We start from the raw sequence: 15449 nt of genomic DNA, 5'->3' as shown, positions 1-15449 counted from the left end.
TGCCAGCTGTATCCTCTCCATTCCATCCATTTCATAGGAATAGAAAAAAAAGAATTTTGCATTAATGATTAGGTAATTTCACAAAAATTTATGAATTATATAACATAAAACTTTGAAGTTTTTCAAACTTTAGGTATAACGAAATTAAAGACTATCAGAATAGTTGAATGTTCTAATATTTTTCATTATAGGAAAGACAAGAGAAGCATTTCTGTTTAAAAATCTTAAGGGAACACATTCGACACATTTCTAGTTAAAAATACAAAAGTCAGAGGCTAATTTATAAATGTACACTTTAATAATAAAAAATTTACACATTTCAGATGCAATAAAATCTGCCATTTATGCAAAAACAAAAAATTACACAAAAGTTTTTTTTGAGAGAGGGGTACCTGGGATTGAATTCAGGGGCACTCAACCACTAAACCACATCCTGAGCCCTATTTTGTATTTTATTTAGAGACAAGGTCTCACTGAGTTTCTTAGAGGATCATGAGTTCAAAGCCAGCCTCACTGTTGCTGAGGCTGGCTTTGAATTCATGATCTCCTGCCTCAGCCCCCCGAGCTACTGGGATTACAGGCATGCGGCCATTGGACCTGACCACATACTTTCATAGAGATAAATGTCTGAAAGGATAAAATTAAGATGAAAACAGTAATTATTGCTGGGAACAGTCATAGTGAAGGAATGCTAAGTGCTTTCCAGCAATGGTCTGACCAAAAAGCAGCAACTTGCTAAAAAAGCAACAGCAGCATACCAAAAAAAAAAAAAAAAAAAACATACAAAAGAAAAGTGACAAATGAGAAAAACTAATTTGCCACATAGGACAGGCAAAAAAAAAAAGTCTTTTTTTACAATATAAAGGCCTTCAAGCCCATAAAAAAAAGAATGGATATTTCAAAAAGAATAATGAATTGTCCAACCCAATATATTTTTTGCTAACAGCCAAAACAAAAGAATTACAATTCTTTTTACCTGTCAAATATAATAACTGGTGGTGATTCAGTGGCACTCTTACGCTTATTTGGTCTTGGTACAAGAGATTGGTACAGATTTCTGAAGGACAATTTGACTATCCAGTTAACACATAATTCTTTCTAATTAAGATTTCCTTATTAATTGTAAACAGGAGTCTTTAAAAGTAAAGAAATTCAAAGACATACAGATTGATCTCTTACTGCTCCTGTGCATTTAATTTCTTCAAGCACCAGTTAATTAGGAAGGGCAGTTTTCCAGGAAAGCAGAAGGAGGGAATGGAGGGAGGAGTTCTGTTCTTTGGAAATCCTACCCTCCATTACAAGGAATAAAAAGGCACCAGGCTTTGTTTTTTGTTTTGTTTTGTTTGCAAGCAAAGGGATTGAGTATTATATTTTAAAATATATAAATCTCATTTTAGTACTTTCCTATTAAGTGTACTCAAACTTCTTTAATTAGTGATTTAAGATGGTCTAGGTGATACTCTTCTGTGAGGGATTCTGCTTGATGTAAAGCTTTTATTTTCACCAGAATAAGAATTATTTCCTTGACTTCATTCCTGAAAAACAAAACAAAGAAACATTGCCCTCTTTAAAAATGCATCAGGGCTGGGAGTGTAGCTCAGTGGAAGAGTATGTTCTTAGCATGCACAACGTCCTCAGTTCAACTTCCAGATCAAGACCACCACCAATAAAAAGTGAGATATGAAGGCACAGTGATCAACTCAGGACCCACTAATTATTCATTACTCCAAAACAAAAGCTTAACCTTATGTCAGTACCTAATATAGCATGAAATACAGAGATGCTGCCTTCTTCCCCTACAGCCACACACTGCACAGTGACATTTTGATCAATGACGAACTGCTGAAAATTCTATTGCCCAGTGACACTGCAGCCATGATAACATCATATTCAATACATTACTTATGTTTGTGGGGATGCTGGTGTGAACACACCTACTGCACTGCTGCTATATAAAAGTACAGTACATACGATTATGTAGTAACACCTGATGATAATAAACAACTATATTAGTGATTTATGTATTTACTACACTATACTTTTTTTTTTTTTTTTTTTTGGTAGAAGGAAGACGAGAAAGAAGGAGTAAAAGCCCTGATGCATTTTACTAGGGATTGGACCCAGGGGTGCTCTACCACTGAGCTATATCCCTAGCCCTTTCTAAACTTTTAAAAAATTCTGAGACAGGGTCTTGCTGAATTGTCCAACATGGCCTCGCACTTGTGATTCTCCTACTTCAGTCTCCTGAGTAGCTAGGAATACAGGTATGCACCACCACATCGGGCCTATAATACTTTTTAATTATTATTTAAGAGTATATACTTTTTTTTTAAATTTAGAGTAAAACAGTATGCTGTGTTATGTCAGAAGTAGCCTCATATATCTAGTGCTTACTGAATCTCGATTGCATCATTTTCTTCTGTGCTTAACTTGATGGCCCTAGGAGTGATAGACTATAAAATATATATATACACACACACACACACACACACACACACACACACACACACTTACACACCCCTATACACATACACATACATGCACATACCATATAGTCCAGGTGTGTAGCAGCTACACCAACTATATTTGTGTAAGCACACTCTATGATGTTTGTACAACAATAAATCTCTTAAGAATTCATTTCTTGGAACATATCCCTGTTGTTATACTACAGTTTTAATGCCATTATGGTGGAAGCCAGAGTAGGAATATTTACTCCAAGGCATCAGCAAATGTTACAAATTTGGCCTTTTTCATGTAAATTTTTTCAGTTGGCAATTTACCAGAACACTACTGTATCCTGTAAACATTTGATGCTGTGAATGAGACATTCACACCAGAGATCTAGCTACTGTTGGGTAAAAACTAGGATGCACACTTGTATTGAAGGAGTGCTGAATTTTTAAAAATAGTCAAAAAAATTAAAAATACATGGAAATTGTTTTTCAGTGCTGAGGATCAAATCTATGGTCTCTTATGTGGTAAGCAAGCATTCCATCACTGGGCTACTTCCCAGCTCTCATTTTAAATGTTTAATAAGAGGTTTCTGATTTAGAGTTTTGATTCTATGTATTTTTTGGAAATGCTATTTTGGGAAAGATTTTATATTTAAAAATAGGAATATGCATGGGGTGTGATTATAGTGAGCCATTTCAAAGGTAACCATAAAAATATGTACTAATTCTACCAAGTCTCAACAGATTTTTGAGAAGTATAATAAATGTACAAATCTTTGTAAAAATTATACAAAATTTCTAAAAATTGCTGAGCTCATGCAAGATCCTCAAACTATACTTGTGAAAGTTAAGATGAAACATGCCTTACCTGAATTCATCCCCAGACAATTTATGTGCAGACTGCAATAACAACTGAATGAAGTTTTCTAGCTGGGGAATAGATGTCCTTGTAGCACAATTTTCAAACCATTTTTCTGGTAGACATACTACTATCTGTTAATTAAAACACATGGCTGTTTACGATAATGATAATTAGCTAAGGACTCTTGCTAACAATCTCACAGTGATTATGCAAGTTGAGTATTATTCTTCCCTATTATAGTTTGATTCAATAAAAATTTTGGAAAATTTCCCTTATTTTGTGAAAGGTCATATGCCATTTAAAAAATCATTCTTTATTGCTAAGAGCTTAAAACAGACTACTTTTATGAATGTTCTCTAGAAGTGCTTATAATTCTTTCCATACTTGTGTATTCCTGGGATAAAAAATCCACATAAAACATAACTTACAACTAAGAACCGCAATGCCTAGACATAGATACTTTCAGTTAACCTAACTATATTTCATCTAGTACATGATCTACATAAACAAATTAGAGTTAAGGAATCAAGTGAGTGATTCTAAGATATACAGGGTGAAAGAAAAATTATGCTTTGATAGTCTACTAATCTCATACATTGCTTTAAATGTCCATAACAAAATGAATCAATGCAGTGCTATTCAATTGTTCTTTTGGAATAAACAACAACAACAACAACAACAAATGGCATTTTATAATCATCCTCCTGAAGGTAATGCATGGTTTTGGGGAAAGCTTTAGTAAAGTCAGCAAAATATTTAAAAAATAAAAGGATTCATGTGTGGCTCAGTAGCACAGTGCTTGCTTAGCACGAGTGAGGCACTGGGCTTGATCCCCAGTGCTTGGCGAAGGGTGGGGGAAGGGAGGAGATAAGAGAAAAATTAAAATGAACCAAATATTATAATATATGTTCAATAAAAATTCCAAAAAATACCTTCTAAAATAAATATGGATGGTCAGAATTAAATACTTAGTTAAAAAAAAGCAGATGTGTATGCGCTGAGGGTGTAGCCCAGGTGTGGAGCACATGCTTCATGTGTGCGAAGCCCTGGGTTTGAACTCCAGCAGCAATAATAGTAACAACAAAAAATCCTAAAAAACTATGGATGAGGAAAAAGATTTATTGTATTCCTTAATGACCTTCTTCAATTACTGAGAAAAAAAGGCAGACACTTAGTTAACTGAAAAAGGCCAAAGGTCCTATAAAATTTTACGCAAACTACTTTTTTCAAAAATTTCAAAACTGGTTTGGAATTTAATACCATTTGTACTTGCTTGCCCCATATTTTGTATCACAAGTATCAATAAAATTCTCATGTAACTAAGAAGTTCGTATATAAATGAGAATAGGACTTAAACCCACATTTTGTTGATCTGCTTTTCTAGCCACATATTATGGATGTTCTATAAACATGTTTTGTCTTCTCTACAATCTTTATGTTCAAAGAGGACTCTCTAAATCTGAAACAAAGTACAGATGATAATTTAAATTTTTGATATGTAATGTTCAAATCTATACCCAATATGAAAACTACAGTCAGAAAAATCATGGTTGGCTAGGAAGTGGTACATCATTTCATATGTATTTTTTTTTTTAGAAATTATAAAGTATATATTTTCTCATATACTTAAAAATTCTTCTACTACAGGCTTATCTTTTTGGACAGACCAAGATGTTTTGGGGGACATTTAGGTAGTTTCCAACTGTCTTCTATTATAAGTAATGCTACAACAATATTCTTTACATTTAAAATATCTGTATGTACATCTCTGATTTTTGACTTAAGATAAATTCTTAGAAGTCAAAGGTATGAACTTTGAAAGTTTTGTACCCATCATGCCAAAATATTCTCCAGTAGGCCTGTGTCCCTTCTCCCACAGTGTGGGAATCCACTGTGCTATGCACTCTTGTCACAGTGCTCTTGCTGGCACTATTGTTTCCCATGCTTATGCCAACACTGGGAATTACAGACAGAATAACAGCAAAAACATGGATCTCCACACATTTTTCTTTTTGTAGTACTGGCAATTGTTTCATGCATGTGAGGCAAGTGCTCCACCATTAAGCTACAACTCCAACCCTATTTAAAATAAAATTTTATGTTGAGACAGGGTCTCCCTGAATTGCCAAGGCTGGCCTTGAACTTGTGGTCTTTCTGCCTCAGCTCCAGAGCACCTGAGATTACAGTTGTATACCTTAGCACCTGGCTGTAAACAACTTCTAAAAAAATTGTCTTTACTATATAATAATTTTCATTTTTCTGATTATTATACTATAATCTTTCTCATGTATTTGTACATTATTTTTACATATTCTTTCTTGGTAACTTGATTTGCGTATTTTTGGTCATTTTTAATAAGAACATCTGAATTGTTTATTGATTTGCAAAGGGATTTTTTAAATTTAACATAGATTTTAATCCTTGTTATGTGTTACAACTTCTTTCCTACTTTCTCAACTTCCTGTCTTCAAAAATAAACAACAGGAGAAAGAATAGTATAGTGAGACCAGTGAACATAGTCTCCAGTTATCAATTAATCAATTAATTATCAAATTAATTTTGTATCACAAGTATCAATAAAATTTATTTAGAGAGTCCCCTTTGAACATAAAGATTGTGAAGTAGAGAAGACAAAATATGTTTATAGAACATTCTTTCCATAATATGTGGCTAGAAAAGCAGATCAACAATTATCAACAATTAACAATTAATCAAACAATTATCAATTAATCTCAATGAATTTTTTTGATCCACTTAAGGTTTAGATTTTTGTCAAATCTATTGCTTTTTGTTATCATTTCTTCATTTGTATTTAAGTTTAGAAAGGACACTCTCACTCTTGAGAGTTATTTACCTCTACTGCTATAATTTTACAATTTCATTTTTTATTTCACCTGAGGTTTATTTATTGACTGATTGTGGTACTGGGGGTTGAATGAGGCCCTGAATGTACTAGGAAAGCACTCTACCAATGACTATACCCCCTGTCCTTGCCTGAAATTTATATTGGTATATAGTGAGAGGCAAGAATCTAACATTCTTTTTGTAAAGAGCCAGTTGTCTCAGCATCATTTATTAAGTAATTTTCCCTTATTGGTGATATTTCAAATCAGTATACTAATTCTTAAGTAGAGAGGGTCTGCTTCTGGGTGTCTACTGTTGATTTATTGACCTGTCTATTCTTTTGTGAGCATCACAATTTTAATTAATTTGCTAAAATTTTAATAGCTATATTTTTTAAAATGATAAAATCATAATTGCTCCTACACAACTTACCTGGTTGCATTTTTTCACAACATCTGGTCCAGGTATGGCATTAAGAAGAGCTATAATAAGGTATCGATTTAGCAGCTTCCCTAGTCCTAGCTCTTGCAAGGTGTTGTCTGAAAGGACTCCATTCCAAAGAAGAATATTGCGGAAGAGCTAAAATAAAACATAAAGTGAATACACATGTGTTTTCTTTTCTTTTCTTTCTTTTTTTTTTTACTAAAGATTGAAGTCAGGGTCAATCAGCCACTGAGTCACATCTCCAACACTTGTTATATTTTATTTTGAGACAGGATCTCACTACGTAGCTTAGAGCCTCCCTAAGTTGCTGGGGCTAGCTGAATTTGTGATCCTCCTGCCTTAGCCTCCCAAGTTGCTGGGATTACAGGTATGAACAATTGTGCCTGGCTTATGCATGTGTTTTCTAAGTCTCTAACAAACATAAAGAGTTGCTCATACTCTTCAATTCTCATTACAATTAGCCTGTCAATTAACTGTAACTCTCAACTACAATTAGTTGGAGCTGTCAACTTTAGAACCGAAAACATCTCTGAAAAATACCTATTTCTTTACAGCCTCTATTTGCTCACTCTATTTTCCTTTTCTAGTATAACCACCCCAAATCTGTTTCAAATGAATTCACTAGGTCCTTTCCAGACCAACAGTGTTCCTCCTCAATCCATCCTGTCAGAGCTTGCGGCACTGAGTACAAGGCTGAAGGATTCCAGGATTCATAAAGGACCATTGTTAAAGCCAGGGCCACTGTTGCCAAGGTGTGACCTTAAGAAGTCAGTCAATGCTGAGAACTTCATTGCTCTGATATATAAAGAAAGAATAATAACCTGGGCATTAGGTGAAGTCCCCCAAACTATAAAATAAATACTAGCTGTCTTTCTCTTTAAGTCCAGATCTTCCTGTGAATTTTATTGCATTCCCTCCCTTTCTTTCCAGAAGTTATTTACTACTCTGAGTGCAGAATGACATGCAGTTTTCCTATAATATCATGCTTTATATCATCACTGATGTTGTCTCCTCACCTTGAAAGTCCTTTCCCTGACTCAACCACATGACAAACATTAATTCACTATTGAAACTACTGTTTCTGATATGATCTATTGATATGATCTATGTCTTTTTGTTAAACCTAATAAACACTTTAACTCTCCTAATTCTTTTTGGTAGCACTTAACACGCTGGTCTTTACTTTAAATCTGGGATTGAGCCCAGAGGTGCTTAACCACTGATCCACATCCCCAGTCTTTTTATTTTTTACTTTTAAATTTTGAGACAGGGTGTAGCTCAGGGCCTTGCTAAGTTGCTGAGGCTGGCTTTGAACTTGCATTCCTTCTGTATCAGCCTCCTGAGCCACTGGGATTTATAGGCATATGTTGAAACACCTGGCTTGTCTTTCATTTACTTCCTTAAGGCCACTCTCTTATGGTTCTAAGGTTTCTATGAAAACACTACTTTCCATTTCCCTTCTTCTGTCAATATTTTCAACGTTCTTTCCATAGCCTCTTCTTCATGCTTCACCCTATCTCCTCAGAACTTGTCATTCAAGACCATGGCTCTAAATGCAAGCTGATTCCCAAAACCTCAACTCAGATGTGTCCTCTGATATTTGGATTCATATATCCAATTGCCTCCTAGACTTTTGGATTTGTCCCAGAGCTGTGTTCAATTCATTATATCCAAAACTGACCTTTTCTTCCCTCCCTGGCTTTTTCTTCTTCCTTTACCTCCTATAATGTTCCCAGAGAATATAGTAAGTCACAAGGTTGCCGAAGTCAGGAACTTGGCTTTGACCTTATGTTCTCAGATGTAAATTAATTGAGTCTTTTCAGTGGTATATCTTAAATGTCTTTTGAACCCATCTTCTTACCATTCCTATTACTACTGACTTGACAATGACTTTATGTTTACTTTTTAGAACAAGGGTTAGCCAATTATGATTTGGGTGTTAAATTCAACCTCTGCTTGTTTCTATAGGACCTGTGGGCTAGAATAGTTTTCACATTTTTTAAATGACATTAAAAAATGTTTTTTTAAAAACAAGTAAAATTTTATAACAAGTAAAAATTATGTGACATTCAAATTTCAATGTCTATAAGTATTACTGAAACATAGCCACATTTATTTGTTTACATATTATCTGTGATTCTTTTGGACTACAGTGGCAGAATCCAGTATTTCAGTGGATACTATACAACCTGCAAAGCCTAAAATATTTATGATGTGGGCCATAAGAAAAAGTCTACCACTTTGTTTTATAGTCAACTCTATTAAAAATAAATCTGCATTTTTATTTTACCTTCAGAGCTGACCAGAATTGCCTTTCTTGGAACTTGGAATGCGGTGATGTTTCATTTTCTACAGCACTAATTGAAACAACAGAAAGAGAAAGGAGAAAATGCAAATTACTCTTTCAGAATCAGAGTTTTAAAAAACATTTATTTTAAACAAGCATACTAAGCCTTAATTGAATACAAATGGAAGTTCTCTACATGGAGGTGATCTGATATCTATCAAAAATTACAAACACATCTACACTCTGACCCACCAATACCATTTTTGAGAATGTCTCTTGTACATAAGTTTTCAAATGTACAGAATGGTATGTCTGCTAGTTTATTTGCAATATCCACTGTTAGTAAGTTCAGCACTTTGATGTCTATCAGTTTCAGTATATCTACATGATGCCAGGCTATATGCAGCTTCAAAAAAATATAGGAAAATTCTCATGATAACATGAAATGATCTCAAAGATGTACTACATGAGGGCTGGGGTTGTGGCTCGGCGATAGAGAGCTCGTTTAGCACGTGTGAGGCCCTGGTTTCAATCCTCAGCACCACATTAAAAATAAACAGATAAAATAAAGGTATTGTGTCCAACTACAACTAAAAAATAAATATTTTTAAAAAAGTGTACTACATGAAATAAAATTCAAACTGGATAATATACTTTGCTGTAGAAAAAAGGGGAAAGTAAGGTAATGGCATATATAAGTATTTACTTCTATTTGTATGAAGAAAATAAATATAAAAGTAATTGATTATTGCATGCATGTATATGGATAAAGGAAGAAGGGCAAAATCTGAGTGTATAGAGGGCAGGATGGAAGTAAATTTTTTCATTTTAAGTGTAAATTAAATATTAGCAAATAAATCACATGTAGAAGGATTTAAGTAAAAACTTTACAAAATAAACCTTACCAAGGAAGAATTTTTATATGCAGACACCACTTCTTGACTCAAAAAAGTCAAAAAGCCAAGAGCTTTCTTTCTTCCCATTCCACAAAGTTTTCTATCCTGTGACTACTTACTGGGTAGCTATAGTTTAGCATGTACCTAATACTATGCCATGCTTCTAATACTAGTTTTTTTTTCTTTCTTTTTTTTTTTTTTTTTTTTTTTGAGAGAGAGAGAGAGAGAGAGAGAGAGAGAGAGAATTTTTAAATATTTATTTTTTTAGTTTTTGGCGGACACAACATCTTTATTTGTATGTGGTGCTGAGGATCGAACCCAGCGCCGCACGCATGCCAGGCGAGTGTGCTACCGCTTGAGCCACATCCCCAGCTCTAATACTACTTTTTTTCATAAAGTAAATACATAATTCACAGCTGCAGTTTCTGGACATTCAGTGATGTTCTAGGCTTACACTATTCTGCTTTTATACAAAGCTTTGTTTTAATCTGAGCACTCTTCTCGTCTTCCTAAAGTTCTGTGAAATAGCAACTAATTTTATACTCATTTTACAGATGAGGACAATGATGTTTAGAAAGGACCAAGATCAAATATCTAGTAATGGTGGATCCAACCTCTAGAACCTGTGCTTTTGACCACTTTATGCAACTGCTCATGTTCCTAACGAACATTTAAACAAACAAACAAAAAAAAAAAATCAAAAGTCCAAGTGCTAAGTATCATACATGGTATACAGCAGGTGACTGAGAAATACTTGTTGAAATCTCAATTTGCATCTTAATAGAATATGTACATGTATGTTTTAAGAACAGTATAGTTTCTCTTGCATTATGTCCTTAAATCTGTATTACATGATGAGCTATTTCAAACAATACAAAAGTTAACAGCTTTTACCTCTTTGGGTATAGAGGAATAAAAACATCATCTTCTATCGCCTTCTTCATTCTTGAAGCAATGGATTTAAGTAAATCCTATTATTTAAAAATTGGAAAGTATCAGCAATAGTCATAATTGGAAATATATTTATCAAAAAACATTTTTTTAAAAATATTGTTTAGTTGTTGATGGACATTTATTTTACTTATTTGTATATGGTGCTGAGAATCGAACCCAGTGCCTCACACATGCTAGGCAAATGCCCTACCACTGAGCCACAACTCCCCAGCCCCCCAAAAACCATATTAAAAAAAAAATTCTATGCAGTGTATTCTCAAGTCATTACAGTGCTCAACCAGTTCAACATACAAAGATGTAATAGTAAACACTAGCATGCACATATTCCTGTTCTGAAAAAAGACAAGTTATACACATAGGAAAAAAAATGCAGCAAATATTAAGATATTCAAAGTAATTTTTGACACTTCAGATGTGACATTTTTACAAGAAAAGTGTAAGCTTTAAAATAATTAAACAATTTCCATAGACTTATAAAAGGATTGAGATAAATACTAGGAAACTCTTGACAATCACAAGAACATTTTCCTATGCTATTTAACAAGGGTAGTTCTATAAAAAGTCCCAAAATAAAGTTAATATTTGCCACCATTAAATATATCAAACTCCCAATACCAAAATATGCTAAAATGAACATGCAACGTGGAAGCTATACTAAAGAAAACAGCACGAGGCTCTTGAATATTGCAAAGTGTCTATAGAAGTTTTCTTAGGTGTGTCCATGAGAAAGAAACTTCCTTTCAAAAGAGCCATTATAATGGGTAGGTCAACAGAAAAAGTGAAATTATTTAAAATCTTTTCATTCTATCCTTTTCAAATGTAGATGTAAAAGAGAAAAATCTAAACATAATTTTAAAAAAAATATTATCTTATGAATAAAAGAGGTGAGTGGTGCATTCTGATGCATTATAACCATAATTTTAGTAGTGAAAATTTGTACACATTCATAGAATTGGCTATTAAAATAATTACCAACTGGGATACCTATTCATTTAGGCTATTGCCTGTGGCTGTAGATGATCATTTTCACTGCTATATTGTATTTTGTTGTATAAATACTAGTAGTAGGACATTTAGATGGTTTCCTGTTAAGGATCTCTTATGAAAAATGATACTATAAAAGTTCTTGCAGATATTTTAGTATACATAAGCATACATTTCTAATGGGCATATACATAGAAATGGAACTGCTGGAATATGCTCATGACTGGATGTCCAACTTTATATAAAATGCCAAATTGTTCTATAAAATAGTGGTACTATTTTATATTTCCATGGCTGTGTATGAGACATCCTGTTTCCCTATATCCTTATAAAACTTATTGCTTTTTTTCTAAATGTTTATAATTCTAGTCATATCCCATTGTGCTTTATTTTTCATTTCCCTGTTGGGTAATGCTTGGCATATTCTCATGTATTTATTTGCCATTTGGAAAGCTTTTCTGCAAAGTACCTAGTTAAGCTGCTTGTCTATGTTTCTGTTTTTTTTTGTTTTATTTATTTATTTTTTTTGTATTAGGTTCTATCTTTTCGTATTGATTTACAGAAGCACTCATGCACTCTAGCTACAGGTCCTTTGTTGGTTTGCTTATGTCCTTAACATAGTAAATTTACTTTGTGAAAATTCATTTTGTTTGTATATCAAAGATCAGAAATGACCAAAGTATTCCATCAGGGAATTTTAATGACATCATGCTATATCCATCCACTAAATGAAAATATTAGCTAAAGTTTTTGAAGACTGTAGTAACTTACAAATATAACTATGTAATGAGATAATGTTAAGTGGAAGAATAATACATACATGTCCATTAGGACTATAACTTTGGGGGAAAAAAAAGGCTGGGTGAAAATATCCAACAATGGTACCAATCCTTGATATGATTACTAAGATGAAAAGATGACGGGAATTTCAAATATTTTTTCAATTGTGAAAAATATTTCTATACAGAGATATTGTTCTTATTCTTAAAGAATCCATATTTGAATAATAATAATGGCATACTAAACACTAGAATAAAAGTTATTTTAAAGTCAAAGATACTACATGCAGCACAAATGAAGCTGTCATATAACTATAACAAACTGAATTATTCATAAATGTAGAATTCAAGCAAAATTTTCCCCCCTTTTTGGTACTGTGGACTGAACCCAGAGATGCTCAACCACTGAGCCTCATCCCTAGCCCTTTTTATTTTGAGACAGAGTCTCACTAAGTTGTTGAGGCTGGTTTGAACTTGTGATCCTCTTGCCTCAGGCTCCAAGTTGCTGGGATTACAAGTATATGCCACCACACACAACCATATTTTTTCCAAAGAGGCATATTAAACTGAATTTTTATGTCTTTTTTGATTTAATTATCCATACCATATTACTCAAGTGGCCAGATATCAATATTTATAACATTAAAAACAAACTCATTTCTTAAACATTTTAAATTTTTAAGGAAAAAATCATTTTCTAGGTAATATCTCCATAAAATAGTATCTGAACCTATATAAATATTTCATTTCATTTATTTACTTTTTTTTTTTTTTTTTTTAACAGTGCTGGGGATTGAATTTAGGACCTTGCACATGCTACATAAGGGCTCAACCACTGGGTTACAATCCAATCCTAAGAAATTATTACCTGTTGGCTTTTATTAACTTCATTTTCATAAGTGGAATGTTCTTCAAGAATCACTCTGCAGTGGTTTATTAAACTTGTTGTCTGTGAAGTTGACAGTGGATCCCAAATGCATTCTACAAAGTCTGAAACAAAGATTTTTACTGGTTTGCAATTTATTTACTAGATTACTTTATATCTCATGTACAAATATCCAAGGCCTTTAGCACAGACTATTTTCCTCCTTATTTAAGTTAAAATCTATGGTCAGTCATTGCTATTACATTTGCATACACCCTCAATTTCTTTGTCCTCCTGTGTTTTGCTGAAATCATCTGGTTAAACCACAACCCTAATTAAATCCACCTGTCTCTGAGTCTGTGTTTGTTACAATTCAGCTAAGATATGCCTGGGGAAAAAGAAATCACATTAAGTTGATCACCATAAAACTCCAGTGAGTTTTTTCTGATCCATCACACTTTCTGATCCATTACTTTCCTTTTTGCCTAGATGATTATTTCATACCTCCTGTTACTCTTTTCTCAGCTACTTACTTTACTTCCTGATTTGAGTTTAAAAAAAAAAAAAAGGCAATCAGAAGAGAAGCTCCATGATCTTCTACTATGGCATCCATACATCTACCTGCACTTCTGCCTGTATGTCTCTGATTCTTTTGGATGAAGACCCACACTCCCAGTTAAGGCCAATCCTTTACTTATACATGAGATCCCAACTACCTTGGTTTTCTCAAAGATATTGTTCCTGAAATTCTGCCTTTACACTTTGGTATTGTTATCACTTCTACTGGATTTTTCTCATTAGCCTAGAAGCAGTCATTTCTGTTGTGTTAAAAATAATGCCGGTCTTGAGCTAGGTATGGTGTCTGTCATATGCCTGTAATTCAAGCGACTAAGGCAGGAAGATCATAAAAATTTGAGGCTAGCTTGGGCAACTTAGTGAGATCCTGTCTCAAAAACTAAAAAGGGCTGGGAATGTGGCTCAGTGGTAGAAAGAACACTTCTGGATTTAATCCCCACTACCAGGAAAAAAAAAAGAAAATCCCCTCTTAATTCTATTATTCCCCACCCCTGCCCAAGTACTGCTTCATTTCTCCCCTTCTTTTTAAGACAAAATTCCTCAAACTATTGTCTAAGTTTTTATCTCCAATTTTTCTCTTCCATTTTGTTCTTGAATTCCTTTTGCTTACATTTTACCGCCTTCCCATCATTCTGCCTAAACTGCTTTTATCAAATCACAAGGGATATTCACATAGTAAACTCCAGTGGCTAATTCTAATCCTTACCTGACTTACTGTCAACAATTAAAACAATTCATCATTTTTTTCTTCCTAGAAACCCTTCCTTTACTTGGCTTCTGGACACCACTTACCTGGTTTCCTACCTCTTTGGCCTTTGTCTGCTCCTTACCTGACTTCTAAATGCCGGAAAACCTTAGGACTCAGGTCACTTTTCTTTTCTTTCCTATTTATATTAATTCCCTTAATATTTAGTATTTTATGGCTTAACTGTAATCAATATGTACATAAATTTCAAATTTATATCTGTCTGGACTGCCCCTTTATAACTCATACATTCAACAATGTAATTGACACTCTCATTTAGATGTCAGGCAACCCAAATTCAATATGTTTAATATAGCTTCCTCCACTTCAAGAAATAACAATGCTATTCTTCCAATAATCATGGAATTACCCCTGATTCCTATCTTTATCTCTGCTCCATAACCATTAGAAAAATTTGTTAGTACCACCTCTGAAATATATACAGAATGCAACCACTACAGGAACCCAGGTGGTTTTCATTTTTTATAAAGTGACTTATTTATGGAACTGTTTAATCATAAGAATTTGATTTTTTCAGGAGAATACTTGTATGAAAAAAAATCTTTAAAAATTTAATGGAGATGGCTGAGAAACTATATAAAGGCAATGGCTTAAATTTTGGGTGGGTTTTTAAAAAAATTGTTTTTATTATTTTTTTTAAATATCCGACAACAGTGGAATGCATTTCTATCCTTATTACACATATAGAGCACAATTTTTCGTATCTGTTTATAAAGTATGTTCACATCAATTTTTT

The 15449-nt window shown here is 33.4% G+C and overlaps 1 protein-coding gene across 3 annotated transcripts in view; it reads right to left on the bottom strand.

Moving 5' to 3' along the window:
- Nucleotides 1-276: 276 nt before the first annotated feature.
- The window catches only part of Gcfc2 (GC-rich sequence DNA-binding factor 2), a 39578-nt gene continuing 24405 nt past the window's right edge, over nt 277-15449 (bottom strand). For all 3 annotated transcript variants that reach the window (XM_046432240.2, XM_046432241.2, XM_046432242.2), the window contains 6 exons: nt 13375-13496; nt 10684-10760; nt 8897-8963; nt 6595-6741; nt 3325-3449; nt 277-1535 (listed from right to left, as the gene is read on the bottom strand). In XM_046432240.2, coding sequence (XP_046288196.1) covers nt 1418-1535; nt 3325-3449; nt 6595-6741; nt 8897-8963; nt 10684-10760; nt 13375-13496 — 656 coding nt within the window. In that variant the 3' untranslated portion in view covers nt 277-1417. The remainder of the gene's footprint in view (nt 1536-3324; nt 3450-6594; nt 6742-8896; nt 8964-10683; nt 10761-13374; nt 13497-15449) is intronic.

The sequence above is a fragment of the Marmota monax genome, unplaced genomic scaffold, assembly GCF_021218885.2.
Source record: "Marmota monax isolate L192 unplaced genomic scaffold, Marmota_monax_Labrador192_F-V1.1 WCK01_AAM20220418_F8-fsc00106, whole genome shotgun sequence".
Lineage (NCBI taxonomy): Eukaryota > Metazoa > Chordata > Mammalia > Rodentia > Sciuridae > Marmota > Marmota monax.
Note: the sequence above shows the minus strand (reverse complement) of the source record. Positions and strands in the feature narration are given on the sequence as shown.